The sequence below is a fragment of the Aquarana catesbeiana genome, linkage group LG04, assembly GCF_042186555.1.
Source record: "Aquarana catesbeiana isolate 2022-GZ linkage group LG04, ASM4218655v1, whole genome shotgun sequence".
Lineage (NCBI taxonomy): Eukaryota > Metazoa > Chordata > Amphibia > Anura > Ranidae > Aquarana > Aquarana catesbeiana.
The window spans coordinates 381,271,474-381,299,067 of NC_133327.1; the positions used below are offsets into that span (position 1 = coordinate 381,271,474).

At 41.8% G+C, this 27,594-nt stretch overlaps 1 protein-coding gene and 1 long non-coding RNA gene across 2 annotated transcripts in view; one reads left to right on the plus strand and one right to left on the minus strand.

The window, feature by feature from the left end:
* Positions 1-27,594, plus strand: part of LOC141140217 (uncharacterized) — a 123,682-nt gene that overhangs the window by 5,151 nt on the left and 90,937 nt on the right. Inside the window, exon 2 of the long non-coding RNA XR_012243904.1 lies at positions 1,332-1,460. This is a non-coding gene — a long non-coding RNA (uncharacterized lncRNA). The remainder of the gene's footprint in view (positions 1-1,331; positions 1,461-27,594) is intronic.
* On the minus strand, positions 461-25,885 carry LOC141140216 (amine sulfotransferase-like). The gene is made up of 7 exons (XM_073627133.1): positions 25,753-25,885; positions 25,497-25,666; positions 13,290-13,498; positions 5,858-5,984; positions 5,314-5,408; positions 4,981-5,161; positions 461-1,344 (listed from the first exon to the last, which is right to left on the minus strand). The coding sequence occupies exons 2-7, from the start codon at positions 25,654-25,656 to the stop codon at positions 1,205-1,207; spliced, it is 912 nt and encodes a 303-aa protein (XP_073483234.1). The 5' UTR covers positions 25,657-25,666; positions 25,753-25,885; the 3' UTR covers positions 461-1,204.

Below are 27,594 nucleotides of genomic sequence, written 5' to 3' on the forward strand. Positions count from 1 at the left end.
GGTTGTAAACCCTCGCCGTTTTTCACCTTAATGCATTCTTCCTCTGAGGAAGGGCGTAAGCTACAATAGCCCGAAAACGTTTAATATTAATATCATGTATTCCTGATTTTATGATGTCTTATTGATATCCATTTGCATAAATACAGTTTGTGCAGCAATCCCACTTGAATTTTATATATATATATATATATATATATATATATATATATATATATATATATATATATATATATATATATATATATATGTATGTATGTATGTATGTATGTATGTATGTATGTATGTATGTATGTATGTATTTATTTATTTATTTATTTATTTATTTATTTATTGAACTTATCCTCTTAAAAATGTGCTGAAATTCGCTGTTCATCCCTAATATTGAAATAAATTCCTTTCTTTTTGAGATCATAGGTACCAAAAGTTGTCAACGTTGCTTTGCTTTTTCCTTCAATGCATATTTAATTTGAATAACTTTATTTTTACTTGAAAACAAGAGAAACAAAAGAAAATTGAGTGACTGCATGTGAAAAGGGAAAAACATATAAAGGTGTAACAAATTGCAACCATTATGACATATAAAATCACACTAACAGTAAATATATTTGAACTTATACACACAGTCTTGATGTACTGTATTTGTATGTCCATAAACAAATGTTTATATGTCACAGCCAGTAAGGCCTAGTTTACACTTGAGGCCCGAGAGTGGCAAATACAGTAGTTTAATCTGCGTTTTTACCGACTTTCTTAACCTAAGCACTTTGCACAAACTATACCACAGGTCCTGTTTGGTGGGTAGTACTACCAACTGTGATCCATTTAAGTGAATAAGGCCAATCTGCTACACTGCAACGGCATGTAACGCACATGGATGTGACGTGGTGCTATAGCCTTTTGAGGGGGTTAAAACAGGCATCCTAGAGGTGACTTATTGCTTCTAAGCCACCTGTGAAATGCCTCAGATTGCTTTTCACAGGAGTGGTAATGGCAGCCACAAGTGTAAACAAACCCTTACTCCTGAGAGTATCAAGAGACAGAGAAGATTGGTTAGAAGTGTTGTATAGGAGACTTTGGTGTACATTTCCCCATCAATGGAGCAGGTTTCATTGGAGCAGGCAGTTGGAGAAATAAGTATGTAATAGCTTTTTTGCAGGTACGGTTTTTAATTTAGCAACAGAGCCACTTTAATATCTCAGCAACATCATTCTATCATGCTTGCTTCTTCATCATTGATGTCCCAGAAGAACTTGAAAGGTAGACCCTTCATCTTTTCCTTATAAACTATGTCAAACTTCTCACTTTGTGCCACTGTCATTCTGTTTTTCCAGTCACCAACAGTGCCTGATAAAGAGCAATGGGAGATGTTTATACAGATGGCAGTGAGCAATGCAAAGCAAACTTAGAAAAATTCCACATAATGAACAGAAAAGGCATGAGTTCTATTTTTAACACCTTGGGTAAGTTACATGTAGGTGAGTCCTGCACGACAATAATTAACGGAAGAGGGTAATGATTTGCATGTGCCTACAGGGACAGCACCATAGTTCATAATGTACACTTTTTCTTTTGTCTGAGGTCAACTTAATAATTGTGAGTAAAGCTAGCCATAAGCATATGAAGACAGTGAGACATACGGGATTGATACAACCGCCCAGAGACATGTCTGTTGGATGGTTGCCTAATAAATGTACAGAATGCCATCAAAAATGTATTTTCCTACTTGCATAAAGAACTCTGCACTAAGTGAAGAAAATATCATCAGCAAACCAAGGATTTCCCCAAAGGATCCAAAGCTTTATTCCGTGGTCACATGATAAATATACAGTAATGTTTCGGAGCCACGCAGGGCCTTTTCATCAGGCAAGTGACGAAGGAGCCCTGTGTGGTTCCGAAACGTTGCTGTATATTTATCATGTGGCCATGGAATAAAGCTTTGGACCCTTTGTGAAGTCCTTGGTGTGCTGATGAAAATGTATCCACTTTAATTATTTATGGTTTCCAGTCTATGGTAATTACAGCACCCAGCATCACTGAACAGCCGGTTTCTTGAATGTGTGCGTGGGGAACATTGCATTTGAACTCTGCAAAGTCAGGTTTTAGGCATCCTCTGCAATAATATTTTGTGAGATACTCCATAAGGGTTTATTACTTCAAAAAGGATGCAGACACTGCAACATGTGATTATAATGAATCAGCCACTCCCATTCAGAATCACTCTGGGCAAGACATGGCGAAACAAATACCCATTTCTTCAGAGCAAAAACAGGTAGGAATCTGCAACAAAGTTTGCTAAAATCCTTGCATCGTACATTGATCACCCTGAGAGGATTGTTTTGTCTCCACAAAAGTGGAATTATTATTTAAGTCTGCTAGAGTTTCAATAGGGTTCAATAGGGTTGATCTACTAAAGACAAATAGGAAGCTCACTTTGCAAGAGGAGTTGCACTTTGCAAGAGAATGTTCCCCAGAGCTTAGTATATGGTGAAGCTCTGCTGACTTCCACCATCCAATTATATGCAAGTGTGGCTGGGCGCCTGCCGGTTTTGTTTTGGGAACCTCCACCCACTCCTCCCCCTCACCTGCTGCTGTTTTACTGCCGAGAGGAGCCCTGGGCTGGGTGCACTTCAGCTGGCACTCTCCTCTCCATTTCTTGCTGTTGTGTGGAGTGGGCTGAGCACGTATATGTGTGTGCTCTCTGTCCCCGACTCACCCAACCTGCTGGCTGTGTACAGGTAGCTGTAACACAGCAGCTTTGTGGGTAATCTCCTACTCACTCCTGCTTCCTCCCCCCCATCCCTTCTGAGTAGAAAGTACGATCCAATGCGGAGGATGATGATGCCTCCTGCAAAGTACACCGGGACTTGTAGTTTCCTAGGGGCTGCAGGACTTCAATACCCAGGATGCTCTGTGTCAGCAGGAGGAGAGATATAGCTTTTTCCCAGGCAAAACTACAGCCCAGTGCAGGAGTCTGTGCAGGAGTCTTTGCAGGATGCCAGGCAGGCAGTGTGTGGAAACAAGTGTGAGTGGACCAATGTGGTGCTTGCCTATACTGAGGACAGACAGATGAGGACCCAAGAGAGAGACTGAGCTACAGAGTTGCTGTGCCTTAGAAACCAAGCTGGGGAGACCTGTGCAGTGTACCACCACATCAGAGAGGACCTGACTTCTAGGACCATTGATTTCCAAGCATACTGGACCTGATCCATGGTATTCCCGGGAGTGGTGAGTAGAACTTCCAAGCTTAACCTCTTTCAGCCCAAAGTTAATGACATAGAGATCAATCCCTACCCAACAGCCCATTAGGCATCTTTTGCGGATAAATTAAAGGGACAGCTTTACATGCGCCGCCTTACCAAAGGGCCCCAGCGACAGCCGACTAACTTTGATAAGTGTTACAATGAGGTTTCTTTGTTATTTATGCTTTCACAGTTGATGCTATTTTTAATGATACTGTGTGGACTAGTGTATTGACTAAGGCTTAGCCTTATTGAAGCGTAAATTAATGGTCATAGGTGAGGCTAATCTGCCTGCCAGTTAATCTCAGGTATTCTGTTGTTCTGTTTACTTGTTCTATGTGTTGCATTTGATTACCCTTCAATAATACAATTATGTTATTAATTCGTAAGTTGCTTGTGGTCTATTTTCTGTGTAGTATCAAAGAGTGGAAAACATTACCACTTAACCTCTTCAGTTCTGGAAGGTTTACCCCCCTTCATGACCAGGACATTTTTTGCGTTACTTTGACTGACAACTGCTCGCTCGTGCAACGCAGTACACAAATAAAATTGATGTCCCTTTTTCCCTACAAATAGAGCTTTCTTTTGGTGGTATTTGCGGTTTTTATTTTTTGCGCTATAAACAAAATAAGACCGACAATTTTGAAAAGAAACAATATTTTTGAATTACTGCTATAAAACACATCGAATAAATTATGTAAAAAATCAAATTTCTTCTTCAATTTAGGCCAATATGTATTCTGCTACATCTTTTTGGTAAAAAAAAAAAAAAATCTCAATAAGCGTATATTGATTGATTTGCGCAAAAGTTTTAGCATCTACAAACTATGGAATATTTTTATGGAATTTTTATCGGACACTAAGTGACACTTTTTTGGGGGACCAGTGACACTAATACAGTGATCAGTGATAAATAATATGCACTGTAACTGTACTAATGACAATGGCAGGGAAGGGGTTAACATCAGGGGCAATCAAAGGGTTAAATGTGTTCCCTGGGAGTCCTTACTAACTGTGGGGGGGGATGCTTGTACTGTAAGAAGACAGAGATACGTGTTCTTGCTTAGCAGAAACACAAGAACTCTGTCTTCTCCTATCACAGAACGGCAACCTGCCTTGTTTACATAGACAGACCGCCATTCTGTCTGCCTCGGGAACAATCGGCGGATGTCGGCCGGCCCCGCTGATTGGCTCCCACTGTTTCCAATCACAGCGGGAGCTGGTCACCGGTGGCGCGTGCGTCCCAGACACAGGAAACAAAATCATGTACAGGTAGGTGATTTTACGCTGAAGGGCCGCCCTGACGCAGTATATATGGGTGGGGCGGTCTGGAAGCAGTTAAACTACACAGGTATGAGTAACTTTAAACCAGGTGTGTAAGGGGGGACCGAGCAGTTTCAAGAGTCGAGGGCAGAGAATAGGGGACCCAACAAACCCAACAGCTCCTCAGGAGTAGCGCTACACATGCAAAACATATGGTTTTTTTTTCATTTTCTTGCACTTGATTGGGTATTTTTAGCAAAGTGAAACTTCAACACAAAATAACTAAGCTCTAAGGCAAATTCTCTTGCAAAGTGAATAGCCTATTTGCCTTTAGTAAATCAATCCTATTTTATCTGAAAAGTCGACTTACGATACCAGATATCTCCTATAGATGTCTGAAATTGCATGCTCTGCAGGCGAAACCCCTCTCAACACACTACTATTATTTGTTAACTGAAATAACTGAACAAAACTTTACCTTTGCGAAGAAAGTCTCCTTTTTCAAAGTCCAAGATATCCTTTTGAATAAATTGATAATTAGCAAGAGGATCTTGTTTCATTGTTTTGAATGATGATTTCTCCACAACTGTATCTAATTCTTGGTCATCAAGCTTGATATCCACAAAGTTGCATATTTTCATTACAGCTGATTTAAGATCCTAAAGAAAAATTGACTATTGTAAGACACATTCAGAAAAAAAACACAACCTATAGTATATTTAAATTGGTAATGGAGGCAGAATAATTTATTTTCATTTGTAAAAGCACAAATCTACCAGTTATCAAATAGCACCAATTAGGTAGTACTTGCTTTTTTCATCTCCTCATAAGTCATAAAAAGAATATTGTAGTCCTCTTTGTGGGTGTACCAGCCTCTAAGATGATCAAACCATGACCCGCCAATCACTGAAAAATAAAGGAATGTTCCCAAAATTTTATGCATGTGATGGCATGTGCATGTGCATTCCAATAAAATGATGTGAAATAACTGAAAATATAACTTTAGCCAAAACTTTTTTTTATTGTTTTGTGTAGATTAGGGGAAGGCTAAAACCTCTATCAGATTTGTATTTTTCTCTCTATTGTTATTAGTGGATCTAACTTTATTATTTACCCCGGAGACCATTATTGCCAGAAGAGAAATCCAGATGAACACATTTTTAGTTTTTTTTCTGGAACAGGAATAGAGGCAATATTTTGCTGACAGAGGTTTAAACTCTTCCCATACTATCCAAAACTAGAGAAAAAAAACTTTTTTTTGCGGTTAGTGCAGATACAAAGTTATATAAAGTTAGTGCAAGTATGTAACCAGTGGGTATTCTATTCATTATATATAATATTTAATAGTGAACTACCTCTCCCAGACATGAACAGGTCCAAGAAGGTTTCCCACTGTAACGTGATGTGTAACTGGGTGTATAATTTATAGAAGTGATAAAATGACATCAAGACATCTTTTGGATTTCTGCTCACATAGATAATCTGTAAGGATTAAAAAGAGAAATATTAAAAATGTGTGTGCATGTGTGTGTGTGTGTGTATATATATATATATATATATATATATAATATTATGTATATGTGTGTGTGTGTGTGTATGTATATATATATATATATATATATATATATATATATATATATATATATATATATATATATATATATATATATACACAGTGGGGCAAAAAAGTATTTAGTCAGCCACCAATTGTGCAAGTTCTCCCACTTAAAAAGATGAGAGAGGCCTGCAATTGTCATCATAGGCATACCTCAACTATGAGAGACAAAATGTGGTAACAAATCCAAACAATCACATTGTCTGTCTGATTTTTAAAAGAAATTATTTGCAAATTATGGTGGAAAATAAGTATTTGGTCAATATCAAAAGTTCATCTCAATACTTTGTTATATATCCTTTGTTGGCAATGACAGAGGTCAAACGTTTTCTGTAAGTCTTCACAAAGTTGTCACACACTGTTGCTGGTATGTTGGCCCATTCCTCCATGCAGATCTCCTCTACAGCAGTGATGTTTTGGAGCTGTCGCTGGGCAACACGGACTTTCAACTCCCTCCAAAGGTTTTCTATAGGGTTGAGATCTGGAGACTGGCTAGGCCACTCCAGGACCTTGAAATGCTTCTTACGAAGCCACTCCTTCATTGCCCGGGCGGTGTGTTTGGGATCATTGTCATGCTGAAAGACCCAGCCATGTTTTACCTTCAATGCCCTTGCTGATGGAAGGAGGATTGCACTCAAAATCTCACGATACATGGCCCAATTCATTCTTTCATGTACAGGATCAGTTGTCCTGTTCCCTTTGCAGAGAAACAGCCCCAAAGCATGATGGTGCCACCCCCATGCTTCACAGTAGGTATGGTGTTCTTTGGTTGCAACTCAGCATTCTCTCTCCTCCAAACACGACGAGTTGTGTTTCTACCAGACAGTTCTACTTTGGTTTCATCTGACCATATGACATTCTCCCAGTCCTCTTCTGGATCATCCAAATGCTCTCTAGCAAACCTCAGACGGGCCCGGACATGTACTGGCTTAAGCAGGGGGGCAAGTCTGGCCCTGCAGGATCTGAGTCCCTGGCGGCATAGTGTGTTACTGATGGTAGCCTTTGTTACGTTGGTCCCAGCTCTCTGCAGGTCATTCACTAGGTTCCCCCGTGTAGTTCTGGGATTCTTGCTCACCGTTCTTGTGATCATTTTGACCCCACGGGGTGAGGTCTTGCGTGGAGCCCCAGATCAAGGGAGATTATCAGTGGTCTTGTATGTCTTCAATTTTCTAATTTTTGCTCCCACAGTTGATTTCTTCACACCAAGCTGCTTGCCTATTGCAGATTCAATCTTCCCAGCCTGGTGCAGGTCTACAATTTTGTTTCTGGTGTCCTTTGAAAGCTCTTTGGTCTTCACCATAGTGGAGTTTGGAGTGTGACTGTTTGAGGTTGTGGACAGGTGTCTTTTATACTGATAAGTTCAAACAGGTGCCATTAATACAGGTAATGAGTGGAGGACAGAGAAGCCTCTTAAAGAAGAAGATACAGGTCTGTGAGAGCCAGAAATCTTGCTTGTTTGTAGGTGACCAAATACTTATTTTCCACCATAATTTGCAAATAAATTCTTTAAAAAAATCAGACAATGTGATTGTCTGGATTTGTTTCCACATTTTGTCACTCATAGTTGAGGCATACCTATGATGACAATTACAGGCCTCTCTCATCTTTTTAAGTGGGAGAACTTGCACAATTGGTGGCTGACTAAATACTTTTTTGCCCCACTGTGTGTGTGTGTGTGTATATATATATAATATATATACAGGCAGTCCCCAGGTTACAAACAAGGTTGGGTCTGTAGGTTTGTCCTTAAGTTGAATTTGTTTGTAAGTCAGAACAGGTACATTTTTTAAGTGTAGCTTCAGCCCAAACAATAATTTTTACGTTTTTTGGATAGCATAGGGAAGGGTTAATGCCCCTGTAACATTTGTTTTGCTGTCTGTGCCCCTGTTCAGAAGATTTAATCTCACTTTCTGTCCCAATGACAATTGGATTTTGAAAATTTTGGGTTGTTGAGGAAACAAGGATTGGTGATAAAGCTACAGTAGAGACCCCTTTTTCACATGATAATTCTGATGCCGCGTACACACGAGCGGACTTTCCGGCAGACTTGGCCCGGCGGACCGGACTCTGGCAGACAATTTGATCGTGTGTGGGCTCCAGCTGACTTTTTTTTCCCCAAAACTCCGATGGACCTAGAAATAAAACATGTTTCAAATCTTTCCGACGGACTCGAGTCCGGTTGAAAAATCCACTCGTCTGTATGCTAGTCTGACGGACAAAAAACGTCGCTAGGGCAGCTATTGGCTACTGGCTATCAACTTCCTTATTTTAATCCGATTGTACGTCATCATGTACGAATCCATCGGACTTTGGTTGATCGTGTGTAGGCAAATCCGTTCGTTCGAAAGTCCGTCGGAAAGACCGTCGGAGCAGTCTGATCGAAAAGTCCGCCCGTGTGTACGCGGCATTACAGGAGTAAATTCCCCTTCCTAGGAGCAGATTTCCTCTCACTTCCTGTTGTCTCCTTCCGTTTGTAAGTAGGAGTCGTTTGTAACTAGGGGACCGCCTGTATTATATACATATACAGTTGTGCTCATAAGTTTACATACCCTGGCAGAACTTCTTAGGCCATTTTTCAGAGAATATGAATGATAACACAAAAACTTCTTTACAGTTGTCTTTGGGAAATAGACATGTGAATGCTGCCAGCATTGCTGCAGAGGTTGAAGGGGTGGGGGGGTCAGCCTATCAGTGCTCAGACCATACGACGCACACTGCATCAAATTGGTCTGCATGGCTGTCGTCCCAGAAGGAAGCCTCTTCTAAAGATGATGCACAAGAAACAGAAGAAAACAGTTTGCTGAAGACAAGCAAATGGTTAGTGTTTGGCTAAAGCCATTTATTATCAATCAACTGATAGGCTCAGGTAGGCTCTTTTCAAATCAGAATCACAACAGAAACTACCCAAATGACCCTTATCAAAAGTTTACATACTCCAGTTCTTAATACCATGTATTGCCCCCTTTAACATCAATGACAGCTTGAAGTGTTTTGTGGTATTTGTGGATGAGGCTCTTTATCTTCTCAGATGGTAAAGCTGCCCATTTCTCTTGGCAAAAAGCCTCCAGTTCCTGTAAGTTCTTGGGCTGTCTTGCATGAACTGCACGTTTGAGATATCCCTAGAGTTGCTCAATGATATTGAGGTCAGGAGACTGAGATGGCCACTCCAGAACCTTCACTTTATTCTGCTGTAGCCAATGACAGGTCGACTTGGCCTTGTGTTTCCTGTGCCTTTTGTAGCTCACACATCCCCAAAACATCAGCAATCCACCTCCGTGTTTCACAGTAGGAATGGTGTACCTTTCTTCATAGGCCTTGTTGACTCCTCACCAAATGTAGTGTTTATGGTTGTGGGCAAAAAGCTAAATTTTGTTCTCATCACACTAAATGACTTTGTGCCAGAAGGTTTGAGGCTTGTCTGTGTGCTGTTTGGTGTATTGTGAGCAGGATACTTTGTGGCATTTGCATAGTAATGGCTTTCTTCTGGTGACTCGACCATGCAGCCCATCTTCAAGTGCCTCCTTATTGTACACCTTGAAACAACCACACACGTTTTCAGAGAGTCCTGTATTTCACCTGAAGTTAATTGTGGGTTTTTCTTTGCATCCCGAACAATTTTCCTGGCAGTTGAGGATCTGAAAAAAAGTATTGTTGCTCTACATTAAGATGGCCTAGGCTATAAGAAGATTGCCAAGACCCTGAAACTGAGCTGCAGCATGGTGGCCAAGACTATACAGCGGTTTACCAGGACAGGTTACACTCAGAACAGGCCTCGCCATGGTTGACCAAAGAAGTTGAATGCACGTGCTCAGCGTCAAATCTAGAGGTTGTCTTTGGGAAATAGACATGTGAATGCTGCCAGCATTGCTGCAGAGTTTGAAGGGGTGGGGGGGGTCAGCCTGTCAGTGCTCAGACCATACACCGCACACTGCATCAAATTGGTCTGCATGGCTGTCGTCCCAGAAGGAAGCCTCTTCTAAAGATGATGTACAAGAAACAGAAGCAAACAGTTTGCTGAAGACTAGCAGACTAAGGACATGGATTACTGGAACCATGTCCTGTGGTCTGATAAGACCAAGATAAACTTATTTGGTTCAGATGGTGTCAAGCGTGTGTGGCGGCAACCAGGTGAGGAGTACAAAGACAAGTGTGTCTTGCCTACAATCAAGCATGGTGGTGAGAGTGTCATGGTCTGGGGCTGCATGAGTGCTGCCGGCCCTGGGGAGCTACAGTTCATTGAGGGAACCATGAATGCCAACATGTACTGTGAAATACTGAAGCAGAGCATGATCCCCTCCCTTCCGAGACTGGGCCACAGGGCAGTATTCCAACATAACAACCCCAAACACACCTCCAAGGCGACCACTGCCTTGCTAAAGAAGCTGAGGGTAAAGGTGATGGACTGGCCAAGCATGTCTCCAGACCTAGACCCTATTGAGCATCTGTGGGGCATCCTCAAATGGAAGGTGGAGGAGTGCAAGGTCTCTAACATCCACCAGCTCCGTGATGTCATCATGGAGGAGTGGAAGAGGACACTAGTGGCAACCTGTGAAGCTCTGGTGAACTCCATGCCCAAAAGGGTTAAGGCAGTGCTGGAAAATAATGGTGGCCAGGGCCGGTACAAGGCAGGGGCGGAAGGGGTGGATGCCCTGGGAGGTACAATTTTCTGGAGGAGGGGGGCGCACTCGCAGGTGTCACTATACACTTTAGCCAGCGCCGCTGCCTGTTCCCAGAAAAACTGTCTGTAAGTGTGCCGAGTGCGCTCCTGCACCTGGCACAGCAAGACCTGGCTTCATTTCCCTTCCCTGTCAGCACGCTGTGCTTCACTTTTGTTCACACCCCCTACAGAGGAGCCTTGTTAGTCCCATCCAGGCAGTGTGACCTCACTTAAGGCCGGAGGCGGGTGGGAGGACTCAGAGGAGCGCAGGAAGCTGTGTCGGTGCTGCAACCTAGAGGAGCCTGGCTCTAGCTGGAACTAGGAACTTGGAGGTGAAACCAAAGCAGTGTGTGACAGTGACACTGTGCTTCAGACCGTGCTTCTGTAATAAAGTATGCAAAACAACAGATATTTCTGACTGCATCTGCAGGCTGCAGCAACAGAATAATAAATGGCAGGACAGGCAGAGGGGAGGGGGCTGAGCAGAGATTAATGATCAATGCTATTTAATTTGTGTAATATGCAGCATGGAAAGAAATTGGCAAGGTATCCACACACAGACACTGGTGTCCATGAGCGGTCCCTGCAATGTCCGCAGCCGCCGCTGACTTTTTTTTGTTATGATCCGGCTAGCGTGTGTGGGACATCCCACTAGTCCTGCTGCGTGCGGAGTGATCACTGTAGGAGGAAGGGACTCTGTGCAGCGAACGCCCAGGCAGCGTGGGAGAACCAGAATGACAACAAGTGCAAACTTAATGGTAAAGTGACAATGCTTTTATGGACCTTAAATCAGCCCTCAAATTTTCCACTCGCCTACTCGCATTTTGAGTGGAAAATGAGGGCTGGTGACCGTGGGCTGCTGGTAGGCGGGGTTGAATGGGAGCTCTTCTCCCAGCGATCGCCCAGAGGAAGAGAAGAGAGAGCTGGCCGGATCATCGGAGCGAGGAACATCGCTGTAGCAGCTTTCATTTCAATTGCCGAGTGTTTTCACCGCTTGTCCGGGGGCCTTGATAGACAGAACACCAGTCCAATCCAGGGACGTGTGACGTGTATCAAAGTCCCCAGGTCAGGAGGCGGGGCTGTATGTGACAGCGAGCCGCGGTAACACACGGCAATTGAAATGAAAGCTGTTACAGTGATCCTCCTCGGCGCTCTGATGATCCGGCCAGCAATCCTCTTCCTCTGCTCTCTTCCCTTGCACAGGTAGGCTGCATTGTTGGACACAGGCTGCATTGGTGGACACAGGCTGCATTGTTGGACACAGGCTGCATTGGTGGACACAGGCTGCATTGGTGGACACAGGCTGCATTGGTGGACACAGGCTGCATTGATGGGCACAGGCTGCATTGATGGGCACAGGCTGCATTGATGGGCACAGGCTGCATTGATGGACACAGGCTGAACTGATGGACACAGGTAGGCTTCATTGAGGGACACAAGTAGGCTTCATTGATGGACACAGGTAAAGCGGCATTGTTGGGCACAGGTAGGCTGCATTGTTGGGCACAGGTAAAGCGGCATTGATGGACACAGGTAGGCTGCATTATTGGGCACAGGTAAAGCGGCATTGTTGGGCACAGGTAAAGCGACATTGTTGGGCATAGGTAGGCTGCATTATTGGGCACAGGTAAAGCGGCATTGTTGGGCACAGGTAGGCTGCATTGTTGAGCACAAGTGAAGTGGCATTGATGGATACAGGTAGGCTGCATTGTTGAGCACAAGTGAAGTGGCATTGATGGATACAGGTAGGCTGCATTGTTGGGCACGGATGAGGCTGCACTGATGGGCACTGATAAAGTTGTTGTTAATAATTATTTTTATAACTTAATTCTGCATAAAACATTTAAGTGTTATTTCATGAGATAATTAAAAAATAATGCAAAACTAAAAACTTTAGTATGTTCACATGGGCCTTGACAGAAAAAAACGTTAACAGGCCTTTCTACAAGCACATTTGCTGTTTTCTTGTTTTGAAATTACACGGACTCTTTCTTTACACCCGGTGGGGGCAGGGGGGGGGGGGGGGGTAGAGCGCAGTTTGCCATCTTCGCTCTGGGCACCGAATGACCTTGTCCCGGCACTGATGGTGGCCACACAAAATATTGACTCTTTGGGCCTAATTTGGACATTTTCACTTAGGGGTATACTCACTTTTATTGTCAGCGGTTTACACATGAATTGCTGTGTGTTGAGTTATTTTGAGGGGACAGCAAATTCACACTGTTATACAAGATGTACACTCACTACTTTACATTGTAGCAAAGTGTAATTTCTTCAGTGTTGTCACATGAAAAGATAGAATAAAATATTTACAAAAATGTGAGGGGTGTACTCACTTTTTGTGAGAAAAAATATATATATATATATATATATATATATATATATATATATATATATATATATATATTTTTTTTTTTTTTTCATTTATATATTTCAGCATTACATGTATATATCAATATGATTATTATTATTTGTACATAAATTAAAATACTAAAAATCCACCCATGTTGCTTACTCTTGCTCTCCTGAACCTGAGATCTTTTGGCATAAGATAGTAAGGCAGGTGTGATGTGAAGAGGCGAGGAGATTGTCGGCTTTTAAAGTCAATGTTGTATAAATTATATTCAATCCATGGAACTCTGGTCATGTTGTCAATATCTTCTGATCCATTTCTATGTCCTTCATTAAAGATCAGATTTAAAACTTGCTGTGACCATATTGTACCTGCAAATAACATTTCAGTAGTTTTTACATGTTTTTATCCTTACAGCAAACGCTGTAAATCACTAAATATTCATGATTTCTAAAATGCCCTTTAAAATTGTTAATATTAATAGTAATTTACATGTTTTAAGTTATAAGCCATGGCTCCATAATATCAGCTGTATGACATTTTTTTTGAAGAGCAAGACAAGATAGTATACCAAAGATCTGAAGAACACAATATTCTTTGAGACTAATAATAGAGCCACTAAAAAAATAACACAAGAAGACTTAGTCCTCATGCACACGGACATTTTTACAGCTGCTTTTTTGAGCTTTTTTTGCAGCTTAAAAAGGCCTGTCTATGTTAGTCTATGGCTTCATGCCCACCTAGGCGTTTTTGAGCTGCAAGTGGCATAGGCGTTTTTAAGCTGTAAAAAAAACCCAGGACCAGTGGGTTCTGAGAGACGTTTTTCAGCTGTAAAAACGCTCTAACGCTGAAAAACGCTTAAAAACGCTCAAAAACGTCATTCACCAACGTTTTTTAACGTTTTTGATCCATTGAAAAAAAAAAAAAAAAAATTTTTGAAAAAAAAAAAACGCTAAAAAATGCTAACGCGGAAAAACGCTCAAAAACGCTCAAAAACGCTATTGCAAAAACGCTGAAAAAAGTAAAAAAAAATCACTGCAATGATACTGGCGTTTTCATAACGTTATTTTAACAGCCTGTGTGCATGAGGGCTTAATGTCAGCAAAATAAATGCCTACGTTATCATTTTGTTACACATGAACAAACTTTCATTACTTAAACAATAAAAACAATTTATACATATGTGGACTATGAGACACAATGGAGTTGATTCATCAAAAGTAAATCGGATATTCACTGTGTAAGGAAATTTTTCCTTAGCTTAGTGAATGAGGTGAAGCTCAGCTGACTTTTTTACATCTTCCTTGCAGATGATTCGGTATTGTTTGCAAAGTGAATTTTCCCCACATTCACTATTCTTAGGGAAAATTCCCTTGAAAAATATAAAGCCTATTTACCTTAAACAAATCCACCCAAATATGTAATCTGTGTGATAAAATGTACCTGTCAGATTCAGTATGTCAGAAACACTAAAAAACACAGCATAAATGGCTGAATAAACAAAGATTAAATGTACAAACTAACTTCCAGTATCTTTGCTTTTCAAAACATTTTTCACAATATTGTAAAGAAGACTTTACCTCTAACACCTATTTATGTTCAATCTAATTTTATTTAAAAAAAATTGAAGTTTTAACATACAAAATAGCAAAACACTAGACATGCACCTGACAATCTGGGGTCAATACAAAAAATAAAAATAAAAAAATGAATAGTGCAGAAAACAGACAAAAAGTGGGTTGTGCAAAAAAAAAAAAACAGACCGGAAAGCTTACAAGCCAGATATAGCAGTACCAAAATAACCAAAGCCCCACCATGGACAAAAAAAGAGGGGGGGTGACAAGGCAGAATAGAGAAAGGAGGGAAGAAGAAAGAAGAAGCATAGCCCAAGTAGGGCGCCTTCAGGCGAAGAGGTGATCTATCTAACGCCTATTTAATTTATCCAAGGTTCAACATACTATAATAGAATGAATAGATTAAGTGATGCTGAGATGATGTGGATTCACAAACTTGGTACTGTATTTCCTCATGGCTTGAATGAATGCACTGAATTCGTTCAAGTCATCATATTCATACAATCACTCTCTGTCTTTTTTTTTTTTTTTTTTTTTTACTTTTCCGAATTATTGTGTATGTATAATAATTCATATGGATTTATCACTAGCGGGCAATAGTTCTTTGAATATTCACATTTTTGTTCCATTCATAAAATCACTAGATAATGCTGCTAAACATTTTTTTTTTTTAAACACAAGTAATTGCCATATTGTTTCCAATATGTTTATTACATTACTTTCACTGTATCCTTGCCTCCAACCACCCATCCCTCCAAGCAGCAAACAATTACTTGTAGAAACCTTCGCCACTTTAACCCTTCTCTTCTCTATTCTGCTACTGACCACCTATATGACATAATCTCTCCCCTGTCCTGTCCTGACCTGACCACCTCTGTCTACAACAGTTCACTCTCATCATCACTAGATGCACTTGCTCCTCTAACCACACGCAGAATCAGGCCCCGACCGTTACAACCCTGGCAAACTGACAACACTAGAAATCTCAAGAGACATTGCTGTGCTCTTGAACGACTGTGGCGTAAAACCAAATGCCTGCAAGACTTCACCCTATATAAATCTGCCCCTCTAAAATACAATTCATGCCTCCATGCTGCCAAACAAGCCTACTTTGTCTCTCTTATTAATTCCTTGTCATCCAGTCCCCGTCAGCTCTTCTCAACCTTTAACTCTCTGCTTCGTCCACCACCCCCTCTACCCACTAAATCACTCACTGCCCAAGAGATTGCCAATCACTTCAAAAACAAGATCGATGCAATTCGTGAGGACATCTCCACTGTGCGTACGTCTTCCCCACCCAACATACCTTGCCTAGCAGCACATTCAACACTCTCCTCTTTTGAATTGGCTACTACGGAAGAGGTTACAAAAATATTCTCGGATGCCCACCTAACCAATTTTCCCTTGGATCCTGTTCCCTCACAACTACTACGGTCACCCTCTTCTTCTATCCTATGCTCCCTCACCCACATCTTCAATCTCTCCCTCTCTAGTGGCATTTTCCCCTCCCCTCTAAAACATGCGCAGATCACTCCCATTCTTAAAAAGCCCTCACTGGACCCTACCGATCTGAACAACTTAAGACCCATCTCATTGCTCCCATTCACCTCTAAACTTCTAGAACGATTAGTCTACAACCGTCTTAGCTCCTACCTCAATGAAAATAACCTTCTTGACCCCTTACAGTCTGGCTTTCGCTCGCAGCACTCCACGGAAACTGCCTTACTAAAACTCACTAACGATTTACTAACTGCTAAAACCAACAGCCAGTACTCCATACTCCTACTACTTGACCTCTCTGCGGCCTTTGATACTGTTGACCACCCGCTCCTTCTCAATAAACTACATTCCCTTGGCCTCCGAGATTCTGCTCTATCCTGGTTCTCTGACTATTTATCACAGCGCTCCTTCAGTGTCACCTACAACTCTGTCTCCTCCTCTCCATTGCCCCTTTCTGTGGGGGTCCCCCAAGGCTCGGTTCTTGGACCCCTTCTCTTCTCTTCTACACCTCCTCCTTTGGTCACTTAATAACTGCCCACGGCTTCCAATACCACTTATACGCTGATGACACCCAAATCTATCTGTCTACTCCTCACCTCACTCCTTCAGTCTCCTCTCGCATTACTAACTTACTAACTGATATGTCAGCATGGATGTCGCACCACTTCCTTAAACTAAATCTCTCTAAAACTGAGCTATCAATATTCCCCCCACCCGTTCCCCCCCTCCATGACTTTTCCATCAAAATCAACAATGCAACCATCAGTCCCTCCCCTCACGCCAGGGTACTAGGTGTAATCCTAGACTCTGACTTGTCATTTCAGCCTCAAATCCAATCGTTGTCAAAAGTTTGTAGAATTCACCCCTGTAACATCTCTAAAATGCACCCTTTTTTAACAAATGAAACCACCAAGCTCCTCATTCACTCCCTTGTTATCTCTCGCCTTGACTATTGCAACTCCCTTCTCATTGGCTTACCTCTCCATAGGCTATCCCCTCTTCAGTCTATCATGAATGCTGCTGCCAGACTTATCCACCTTACCAACCGCTCAGTGTCTGCCAACCCTCTACTCCAATCCCTACACTGGCTCCCAATCACCCAGCGAATTAAATTCAAAATTCTAACCACAACATACAAAGCCATTCACAACTCTGCCCCAAGCTACATCACTAATCTTGTCTCCAAATATCACCCAAATCGACCTCTCCGCTCTTCCCAAGACCTCCTGCTTTCAAGCTCTCTCATCTCCTCCTCCCATGCTCGTCTACAGGATTTCTCCAGAGCCTCTCCCATCCTCTGGAACTCGCTACCTCCATCTATCCGGCTATCCCCTACTCTTGCTACCTTCAGGCAATCCCTGAAAACTCATCTCTTCAAGAAAGCCTATCATGTCTCCAACTAATCTCCTACCACTTCCACCAGCTCATTCCCCACAGTTACAACCTTTTGTACCACCTGCCCCACCCTATTAGATTGTAAGCTCTTCTGAGCAGGACCCTCTTAATCCTATTGTATTGTATTATAACTGTATTGTCTCTCTTTTATATTGTAAAGCGCTGCGTAAACTGTTGGCGCTATATAAATCCTGAATAATAATAATAATAATAATAATCATTTCCTCCTGGATCGTCAGTTCCATCTACTGGCTATAATGTGCTACAGTCAGGTCCATAAATATTGGGACATTGACACAATTCTAATCTTTCTGGCTCTATACATCACCACAATGGATTTGAAATGAAACAAACAAGATGTGCTTTAACTGCAGACTTTTAGCTTTAATTTGAGGGTATTTACATCCAAATCAGGTGAACGGTGTAGGAATTACAACAGTTTGTATATGTGCCTCCCACTTTTTAAGGGATCAAAAGTAATGGAACAGATTAACAATCATCCATCAAACTTTCACTTTTTAATACGTGGTTGCAAATCCTTTGCAGTCTGAAGTCTGGAACACATAGAAATCACCAGACGCTGGGTTTCATCCCTGGTGATGTTCTGCCAGGCCTCTACTGCAACTGTCTTCAGTTTCTGCTTTTTTTGGGGGCATTTTCCCTTCAGTTTTGTCGTCAGCAAGTAAAATGCATGTTCAATCGGATTCAGGTCAGGTGATTGACTTGGCCATTGCATAACATTCCACTTCTTTGCCTTAAAAATTCTTTGGTTGCTTTTGCAGTATGCTTCGGGTCATTGTCCATCTGCACTGTGAAGCGCCGTCCAATGAGTTTGAAAGCACTTTGCTGAATATGAGCAGATAATATTGCCCGAAACACTTCAGAATTCATTCTGCTGCTTTTGTCAGCAGTCACATCATAAATAAATGCAAGAGAACCAGTTCCATTGGCAGCCATACATGCCCACGCCATGACACTACCACCACCATGCTTCACTGATGAGGTGGTATGCTTTGGATCATGAGCAGTTCCTTTCCTTCTCCATACTCTTCTCTTCCCATCACTCTGGTACAAGTTGATCTTGGTCTCATCTGTCCGTAGGATGTTGTTCCAGAACTGTGAAGGCTTTTTTAGATGTTGTTTGGCAAACTCTAATCTGGCCTTCCTGTTTTTGAGGCTCACCAATGGTTTACATCTTGTGGTGAACCCTCTGTATTCACTCTGGTGAAGTCTTCTCTTAATTATTGACTTTGACACACATACTCCTACCTCCTGGAGAGTGTTCTTGATCTGGCCAACTGTTGTGAAGGGTGTTTTCTTCACCAGGGAAAGAATTCTTTGGTCATCCACCACAGTTGTTTTCCGTGGTCTTCCAGGTCTTTTGGTGTTGCTGAGCTCACCGATGCATTCTTTCTTTTTAAGGATGTTCCAAACAGTTGATTTGGCCACACCTAATGTTTTTGCTATCTCTCTGATGGGTTTGTTTTGTTTTTTCAGCCTAATGATGGCTTGCTTCACTGATACTGACAGCTCTTTCTATCTCATATTGAGAGTTGACAGCAACAGATTCCAAATGCAAATAGCACACTTGAAATTAACTCTGCACCTTTTATCTGCTCCTTGTAAATGGGATAATGAGGGAATAACACACACCTGGCCATGGAACAGCTGAGCAGCCAATTGTCCCATTACTTTTGGTCCCTTAAAAAGTGGGAGGCACATATACAAACTGTTGTAATTCCTACACCGTTCACCTAATTAGGATGTAAATACCCTCAAATTAAAGCTGAAATTCTGCAGATAAATCACATCTTGTCCGTTTCATTTCAAATCCATTGTGGTGGTGTATAGAGCCAAAAAGATTAGAATTGTGTCGATGTTCCAATATTTATGGACCTGACTGTATTTTCCTGATTGAAGTATTTCAGACAATTAGCCACTTGCCGACCGCCTAACGCAGATATACTGCGGCAGAATGGCACGGGCAGGCAAAATCATGTACCTGGTACGTGATTGCCTTCCCGCGGGCGGTCGGCTTTGGTCTGGCAGCGATCAGAGATGAGGGGGAGGCCATCCATTCGTGCCCCCCCTCGCGATCACTCCCAGCCAATGAGAATCTTCCCCTGCCTCTGTGTAGTACACAGAGGCAGGGGATGTGATGTCATCTCTCCTCGGCTCGGCAGTTTCCGTTCCGGCACCGAGGAGAGAAGACATCTGAGTGAGTTGCACAACACAACACACACAGTAGAACATGCCAGGCACACTTTACACTCCCCTTTACCCCCCGACCCCCCCCCGATAAACCCCCGATCACCCCCCCCCCCCCCCCGTCACACTGACACCAAGCAGTTTTTTTTTTTTTTATGATTACTGCATGGTGTCAGTTTGTGACAGTTAGTGTGGTAGGGCAGTAAGTGTTAGCCCCCTTTAGGTCTAGGGTACCCCCCTAACCCCCCCTAATAAAGTTTTAACCCCTTGATCACCCCCCATCACCAGTGTCGCTAAGCGATCATTTTTCTGATCGCTGTATTAGTGTCGCTGGTGATGCTAGTTAGGGAGGTAAATATTTTGGTTCGCCGTCAGTGTTTTATAGCGACAGGGACCCCCATATACTACCTAATAAATGTTTTAACCCCTTGATTGCCCCCTAGTTAACCCTTTCACCAGTGATCACCGTATAACCGTTACGGGTGACGCTGGTTAGTTTGTTTATTTTTTATAGTGTCAGGGCACCCGCCGTTTATTACCTAATAAAGGTTTAGCCCCCTGATCGCCCGGCGGTGATATAAGTCGTCCCAGGCAGCGTCAGATTAGTGCCAGTACTGCTAACACCCACGCACGCAGCATACACTTCCCTTAGTGGTATAGTATCTGAACAGATCAATATCTGATCCGATCAGATCTATACTAGCATCCCCAGCAGTTTAGGGTTCCCAAAAACGCAGTGTTAGCGGGATCAGCCCTGATACCTGCTATCACCTGCGTTTTGCCCCTCCGCCCGGCCCAGCCCACCCAAGTGCAGTATCGATCAATCACTGCCACTTACAAAACACTAAATGCATAACTGCAGCGTTCGCAGAGTCAGGCCTGATCCCTGCGATCGCTAACAGTTTTTTTTGGTAGCATTTTGGTGAACTGGCAAGCGCCAGCAGCCTAGTACACCCCAGTTGTAGTCAAACCAGCACTGCAGTAACACTTGGTGACGTGGCGAGTCCCATAAGTGCAGTTCAAGCTGGTGAGGTGGCAAGCACAAGTAGTGTCCCGCTGCCACCAAGAAGAAGACAAACACAGGCCCGTTGTGCCCATAATGCCCTTCCTGCTGCATTCGCCAATCCTAATTGGGAACCCACCACTTCTGCAGCGCCCGTACTTCCCCCATTCACATCCCCAACCAAATGCAGTCGGCTGCAGGAGAGGCATTTTCTTTATGTCCTCCCGAGTACCCCTACCCAATGAACCCCCCCAAAAAAGATGTCATGTCTGCAGCAAGCGCCGATATAGGCGTGACACCTGCTATTATTGTCCCTCCTGTCCTGACAATCCTGGTCTTTGCATTGGTGAATGTTTTGAACGCTACCATTCACTAGTTGAGTATTAGCGTAGGGTACAGCATTGCACAGACTAGGCACACTTTCACAGGGTCTCCCAAGATGCCATCGCATTTTGAGAGACCCGAACCTGGAACCGGTTACAGTTATAAAAGTTACAGTTACAAAAAAAAGTGTAAAACACACAAAAAAAAAAAAAAAAAAATAGTTGTCGTTTCATTGTTCTCTCTCTCTCTTTTCTCTCTCTATTGTTCTGCTCTTTTTTACTGTATTCTATTCTGCAATGTTTTATTGTTATTATGTTTTATCATGTTTGCTTTTCAGTTATGCAATTTTTTATACTTTACCGTTTACTGTGCTTTATTGTTAACCATTTTTTTGTCTTCAGGTACGCCATTCACGACTTTGAGTGGTTATACCAGAATGATGCCTGCAGGTTTAGGTATCATCTTGGTATCATTCTTTTCAGCCAGCGGTCGGCTTTCATGTAAAAGCAATCATAGTGGCTAATTAGCCTCTAGACTGCTTTTACAAGCAGTGGGAGGGAATGCCCCCCCCACCGTCTTCCGTGTTTTTCTCTGGCTCTCCTGTCTCAACAGGGAATCTGAGAATGCAGCCGGTGATTCAGCCAGCTGACCATAGAGCTGATCAGAGACCAGAGTGGCTCCAAACATCTCTATGGCCTAAGAAACCGGAAGCTACGAGCATTTTATGACTTAGATTTCGCCGGATGTAAACAGCGCCATTGGGAAATTGGGGAAGCATTTTATCACACCGATCTTGGTGTGGTCAGATGCTTTGAGGGCAGAGGAGAGATCTAGGTTCTAATAGACCCCAATTTTTTCAAAAAAGAGTACCTGTCACTACCTATTGCTATCATAGGGGATATTTACATTCCCTGAGATAACAATAAAAATGATTTAAAAAAAAAAATGAAAGGAACAGTTTAAAAATAAGATAAAAATGCAAAAAAATAATAAAGAAAAAAAAAAAGCACCCCTGTCCCCCCTGCTCTCACGATAAGGCGAGCGCAAGCGTCGGTCTGGCGTCAAATGTAAACAGCAATTGCACCATGCATGTGAGGTATCACCGCAAAGGTCAGATCGAGGGCAGTAATTTTAGCAGTAGACCTCCTCTGTAAATCTAAAGTGGTAACCTGTAAAGGTTTTTAAAGGCTTTTAAAAATGTATTTATTTTGCTGCCACTGCACGTTTGTAAGCAATTTTAAAGCATATCATGTTTGGTATCCAAGCAATCGGCCTAAGATCATCTTTTTTATTTCATCAAACATTTGGGCAATATAGTGTGTTTTAGTGCATTAAAATATAAAAAAGTGTGTTTTTTCCCTAAAAAATGCGTTTGAAAAATCGCTGCGCAAATACTGTGTGAAAAAAAAATGAAACACCCACCATTTTAATCTGTAGGGCCTTTGCTTTAAAAAAATATATAATGTTTGGGGGTTCAAAGTAATTTTCTTGCAAAAAAAAAAATAATTTTTCATGTAAACAAAAAGTGTCAGAAAGGGCTTTGTCTTCAAGTTAAAGCAACGCAGTGCCAAATTGTAAAAAGTGCTCTGGTCAGGAAGGTGGTAAATCCTTCCGGGGCTGTGGTTAGACTGAAAAGAAAGTGTATGAACTTCTGTGCTCCCTTTGTATAAGAGGAAATTAATGCGTATAAATAATACAGTGAAAAATTGCAAAACCAAAACACAAGTGTGACTGGTTGCTACAAACACCTTAAAGCGTTTGTTACCCCAACACTTCATATTCCTGATATGTGCCTGCTGTACTATGTACTTGTATGAGAAAATATCCCGTTTTCTTTGTATTGCTTCCTTTATGTGAAATCACTGTTGTTCCTGCAGGTCCCCTTGCTTTCCTATTAAAACAGACCACACTAAGCAGGAGAGCACAGTGTGGTCAGTTCTCTAGCTATACTGGGAACTCAGTGTGCTCTCCTCCAATGATCAGACTTGTCCTGACACGCCCCCGCTGCACAGTCATTCACTGGGAAGCTCAGTGTACTGCTGCTTCTCCTGCCACCTAGCTCTTTTGCAACTGAGAGCAGAAGGAATTTGATCACTTATAAAAAAGGGAAAAAAAGGTATTTAGAATGTTTTTTTATATCTATACAAAAATGTTTTTCCTTTCATTTCTATTTTAAACTGAATGGGTTGTTTTAGAAGCTGATTGTTTACAATCACTGTAATGTTTTCCCACACTCTGTAAACAAATTAATAAATAAATACATTGATGTTGTGCAACCTTTCATGTAACATTAACAAAGTGAAAATATGTGCATACAATAAGTGACACTACCACAGTGTCCTGTGAACTAGGTGTTATTTACAATCAAAGTCCATGTTCATAAATGTGCAAAATTGCTGCAGTTCTCCTGAAGAAGTCACGTGGGCTTGACGTAATGTGTAGGGCATCTCGGAGCCACGGACCATAAGTCGATGTAAGAGGGTGTTTTTCTGGGTTCTTGTTCTAAAGTTTATTGGCTTTTTTAATGTTTTTTACATGTAAGCGCATTTTAACTTTAATAAAATGCTGTATCTTAAAAGACCACACTATGGGAGGCACTCTCCATATGTTTGTTTCCTGACATGTTTGCGACTACATAGTTACATAGTTACATAGTAGGTGAGGTTGAAAAAAGACACAAGTCCATCAAGTCCAACCTATGTAAACTAGACAAGCTATTCAGAGCCTTAAAGGGCACCAGTACCCAAGTACATTAGACACACTTATAAGGATATCCAGAGGACCATAAGTGAAACAGAAAAACTGAATATCAACTGGCTAATATAAATTTGGCACATAGATTCCTATATGAAGGTGAAAATTCTGTGAGCACTGAGGTGACACATGTGGAGTGGTCGATAAGCACTTTCATCACACCAGGAGGTGTGGGACTGTGTTAGTACTGTTAATTCATGATTTCATTGAAGAACACTTGGCATTTTTATTGCAACAATTTTGCACATTTATGAGCATGGACTTTTGATTGTAAATAAGACATAGTTCTCAGGACACTGTTGTAGTGTCACTTATTGTATACACACATTTTTACTTTGTTAATGTTACATGGGAGGTTACGCAACATCCATTTATTTATTTATTAATTTCAGAAAAATACCTTATTATGGCCACTAGATGGACCTGACGACCAAAGGAAATAAACATATTGGACAAAATACAACAATTATACATGAAGCCTGTGCGAATGCTTGAGCCATTTGAACTGAGAATTTTAGGGATATTTTATTACATTTTATATAACAGTTTTTACATTGCTTTATTTTTCAAATTTATATTGTTTTCTTTTCAGCCCATACCAGTTTCCCTGCAACTGCCTTGGACACATCTTCCTACTAATGCCGCGTACACACGATTGGTTTTTCCGGCAGAAAAGGTCAGACGGAATCATTTAATCGGATATTCCGATCGTGTGTGGGCTTCATCAGACTTTTCCTTTCGAAAATTCTGACGGACCTACAAATAGAACATGTTTTAAATCTTTCAGACGGAATCAATTCCTATCGGGAAAACTTTTCGTCTGTATGCTATTCCGATGGACCAAAATGACGCAAGGGCAGCTATTGGCTACTGGCTATTTAACTTCCTTTTTCTAGTCCTGTCGTACATGTTGTACGTCACCGTGTTCTAAACGATTGGACTTTGGTGTGATCGTGTGTACGCAAGTCCGTTTCAGCGGAACTCCGTCGGAACTCCGCCAGAAAAATCATCAGAGTTTATTCGGACGGAAAAAACGATCGTGTGTACGCGGCATAAGAAACATAAAATACATCACCATAAATGCTCTGTAAGTACTTCCCATCTATGGAGTGCACCTCTGGAGATTGAATGCACACTGGCTGACATTCAGCCCACCACTGCCCACAATCACAGAGCTGCTCTCCATCCTGAACATGGAGCACAAACAGGTAGAGCTTTAGAGCCTCATATTTCATTTTGAAACAGACCAGCCATCCGCCTTTCTCAGCGGGGATCAGCGGACAGAGTCCCCACTGAGCAGACAGACTCCAATGGAGCCCGCTCCATGTGGAAGGGGCCTTGTTGTCTCTGTTTTCTGCTTGAGAAGGAGTGCAGTTGTGCTCTAGAAAAGTGTTATTTTACTGACATGGGACTTTAGAAAATCTGATCATCTGATTCATCAGTTTGGTGTGCTGGCTTTCTGTCATTATTAGCAATAAAAACCTAACAGCGGTTTGCCTTTCCTCACTTTATGCAAAATGTAACAGTTTCAACTCATCCCCGCTCTATCAACTTAATAAATAATGTTGCATTTAGTGCTACTCAGTCATTAATAATAATAATAATAATTACCTGACTTCGGATATGTGACCAAATATACATCACTGTCTCTAATTTCCATGTGTTCAAATGAATCTACAATTTCAGGTGTCGTGATTCCAGTATGGAAATAAATGCCCTTATGCTTGAATAGAAAATAATTCAATGCCTCTTCCAGACCTTCTTGTGCCATTGTAGTAAATCTACAAATTCAACAATTCTATGAGTTCATTTAAATAGAAATGACAGTGTAAATGTTACATACTTCACAATATTAAAAAAATTATACCTTTCTGTTGTCTGATCTGACCCCCTCACTCAGTGTAGCACAGGTTTATTAAGTACAAAGGGTCGCAACAGTCACATTTATATAAATCCTGGATGACTACTGAGCCAAGCTGCCCAACTAAGCTGAACCCTGTCCCTTTACCTTTTAACATCTTATCCAATTCTGAGTAAAGCGTGACTGGCTAAATTGGGTGTCATCTTTGTTTTCAGTGCTCTAAAGTTTTGATTTCAAGTTGTTTTTTATGTCCCTACACAGCAAATGATTTACAATGTGATGGCATTTAAAATCCTTTTTACTGCTATTATCCAAAACAGGTTATGTCCTGCTGTACTGTCATCATTATCTCCAATGACAGCAATTTAATGACCACCAAAGACACTCCTAATGGAATAGGTCCATAAGTTAAGCAGTGATAGGAAAATTGCATATTTCATATTCCTTATAAATGTTGGCCTCACAAATATCTAATAAATCCTCTAATATCATGGTTATTCTGGTTAGCTTGAATGACTCATCTTATAGGAATGTGTAATTTTAAACTGACCAAGTTCTTGAAGGGTCATATTGCAAAGGTAGCTGACTTTGGGGTTGTCTATTCCTTATGCACAAGTCTAAATACCACAGCCTAAATTGAAATAGGTTAGTCTCACCCAGAACTGCCATGAGACATGTATCTGGACCTGGTCAACAGCCATGCTGTATGCGCAGATGGGACTCCATGGTGAAACAGCATCTTTAGTTAAGTATTCTTGTCATGTTTTCTTTATCTTTATCTGTCATTATCTTTAACCACTTGAGGTCCAGGCCATAGCCGAATGACGGCCACAGCGCGGACCTCAATTTCCGGGAGGACGTCATGGGACGTCCTCCCCTGTGCACGCGCACCGCGCGCTCCCTGCACGACGCGCGGTGCGGGCTCTGTGATCACAGAGTCACGGAGACTCGGATGATCACAGATCCGAGTAAGGGGCCGATCCCGGCCCCTTACCATGTGATCAGCTGTCAGCCAATGACAGCTGATCACATGATGTAAACAGAAGCTCGGTAATCGGTTTCGTTTTCTCCTCACGCTGTCAGCGTGAGGAGAAAAAAGAGCCGATTACCGGCTTATGTTAAAGGGACATCGGTCCCGAAGAGGAAGGAGGCACATATGCCTCATCTGAGCCTACCAGTGCCATCTGTCATTGCCACCTGCCAGTGCCCAGCAGTGCCACCTATGAATGCCCACAAGTGCCACCTATGAATGCCCACAAGTGCCACCTATCAATGCCCACCAGTGGTGCCAATCAGTGCCACCTAGCTTTGCTGCCATCAGTGTAAGCAATCTGTGCCCATTGTTGCCACCCATCAGTGCCCATCACTGCCACCCATCAGTGCCCATCACTGCTACCTATTGGTGCCCATCAGTGCTGCCTCATCAGCGTACATCAATGAAGGAGAAAAATTAGCTGTTTGCAAAATTTTATAACAAAATATAAAAAATATATAATTTTTTTTTTTTTAAATTCGGTCTTTTTCAATTTTTTTTTAACAAAAAATAAAAACCGCAGAGGTGATCAAATACCACCAAAAGAAAGCTCTATTTGTGGGGAAAAAATGATAAAAATTTCATTTGAGTACAGTGTTGTATGACCGTGCAATTGTCATTCAAAGTGCAACAGCGCTAAAAGTTGAAAATTGGTCTGGACAGGAGGGGGGTTTAAGTGCCCAGTAAGCAAGTGGTTATAAACCCTTACAGACCACTTTCACCTACAGGTAAGCCTAGATTAAGGCTTAACTGTAGGTGCTTGAAATATCTCCTAAGCCTACACGGTTTTGGAGATATTTACTATGTCCCTGAAC